The sequence below is a fragment of the Diaphorina citri genome, unplaced genomic scaffold, assembly GCF_000475195.1.
Source record: "Diaphorina citri unplaced genomic scaffold, Diaci psyllid genome assembly version 1.1 scaffold2272, whole genome shotgun sequence".
In the NCBI taxonomy this organism is placed as follows: domain Eukaryota; kingdom Metazoa; phylum Arthropoda; class Insecta; order Hemiptera; family Psyllidae; genus Diaphorina; species Diaphorina citri.
This window is the reverse complement of record NW_007379697.1, coordinates 19,295-21,195: the sequence shown is the minus strand read 5'-3', so window position 1 is coordinate 21,195 and position 1,901 is coordinate 19,295. Positions and strand designations below refer to the sequence as shown.

Below are 1,901 nucleotides of genomic sequence, written 5' to 3'. Positions count from 1 at the left end.
CATGTTATGTACCTAACCTAGATGTAGATAGATGTAGCAGGAAAGTTCATCGTCCCCTGTAATGCTACAGAAGGACACTTTTAGCACGTATACTGAAAATACGTATTAAAGAAAAATACGACACATAATCAAGCGTGCCGGGAAGCTCGCGAACGTCAAGAGTTCAAAGCACCACCCGGCCTATATTAATTGAGAATGAAGATTTCCAATGGAATGATGATTTTGGCTGTCATGTGCAACCAGTCAAAGGCTAGCAGCTGCTTTATTTGTCATGAAATAAAATGTAGCAGGAAAGTTCATCGTCCCCTGTAATGCTACAGAAGGACACTTTTAGCACGTATACTGAAAATACGTATTAAAGAAAAATACAAGTTTTTCGACACATAATCAAGCGTACCGGGAAGCTCGCGAACGTCAAGAGTTCAAAGGACCGCCCGGCCTATAGTATTTGAGAATTAAGATTTCCAATGGAATGATGATTTTGGCTGTCATGTGCAACCAGTCAAAGGCTAGCAGCTGCTTTATTTGTCATTAAATAAAGGTGTCTCTCTTAAACAAATAAACCAATAAGGAACACGTGCAAAGTTCTTACCTTGTAGCGGCGTATAGATGTTCAAATACAGGCAGTCCTCACTCTGATTCCTCAGGTGAGGCAGAAGGCGCTTCAAGTGTTCGTAGCGGCCGCGCGGCATGCGGCCCAGCGCCTCCGTTTCGTCCGCGATGTCTGGTAGCCGCTGCGGGCATACGGGCGACACGCGGTTGACGAACTTGATCCCGTCCCAAGGTTCTGGAGTGCGGGTCGGACTGAACCGGTTCGCGCCCGTGGGACTTGTCGCATACGGGACGCCGAGGTACATCTCGATCGGCTTGAGATGCTTGGAGATGCCGTTCTCGTTAATCTTCTTGATGACCCCCTGTAGCTTGCCGTACCGCGTGGTTATGATACGGGTGAAGCTGGGACCGCCTATGCCGCCCGGCGGATTGCTCACCGTTAGATGGAAAAGGATGAGAAGCGTCAGCAGCGTCAGGTTGTCCACGAAAACGCACATTTTCTTTGGGGAGTCTTTGCACACTTTTACACGGATTTTTTGAGTATTCTAGTAGTTACTTATTTATTTTGAATGACATTTTACAATGCAATACAAAAGATTTGAACTCTTCAAAAAGAAATATACTGTCACCCTGAGGGTGTCACGCACATTTTGTGAGAATCCGCGCGATTTTAGACCGATCTGAACTTATTAAGCGTTATTTTACGTTAACTGTCTACTAGGTTTACTAGACCATCTATTCAGCACTGCACGATAAGAGGGAAAACATAAAATCACTACATAAATAGCCTATCCCTTTTCAACTGCAGTTTATTCTTTTTATTTCATTATTATTTGATGAATATTGAATAAAACATTAGTGGCTCAATATAATATTTATGCTTAATTGAGTACTCCAATAAAAGTATTAGCTAATAAAAATACTATCAAACATTGATTGTTGGTTAGGTAACTTTTGTAATTAATATCTATGTACACGATATCATGTTTATCTAATTATTTCTATTTACATAGTTTGCCGTCAGCATTTTATACTGCAGTTGATTTTATATTAATTGAAATATATTTTTTAAGCGAAAAATACATTATCGTTCATTTAAAATAACAATGGCGTGGGGAAATTGTTTTATCGAACCATTTAATTAGCTCTGATCATTATCCTATTAAATTTTAATTAGTTTTATGCACATTGTTTGATTTTTTCAGTTTAGATTTTTTGGAATAACTGATGGGCTGTAAATTAATCAGTAATTTTGTTTATTTGGCAGCAATTAGCACAGATGACCAAGGATCTTAGATGACATATTTCTTCACACACAACGTTTTAACTCAAAGAGAAACCACACTGAT

At 39.7% G+C, this 1,901-nt stretch overlaps 1 protein-coding gene across 1 annotated transcript; it reads right to left on the bottom strand.

The window, feature by feature from the left end:
* Nucleotides 1–502: 502 nt before the first annotated feature.
* LOC103518613 (neuroligin-1-like) lies at nucleotides 503–1,503 on the bottom strand. Its single transcript, XM_008483687.3, has one exon. It carries the CDS (start codon nucleotides 1,047–1,049, stop codon nucleotides 522–524), a length of 528 nt encoding a protein of 175 aa, XP_008481909.1. The 5' UTR covers nucleotides 1,050–1,503; the 3' UTR covers nucleotides 503–521.
* Nucleotides 1,504–1,901: the final 398 nt, after the last annotated feature.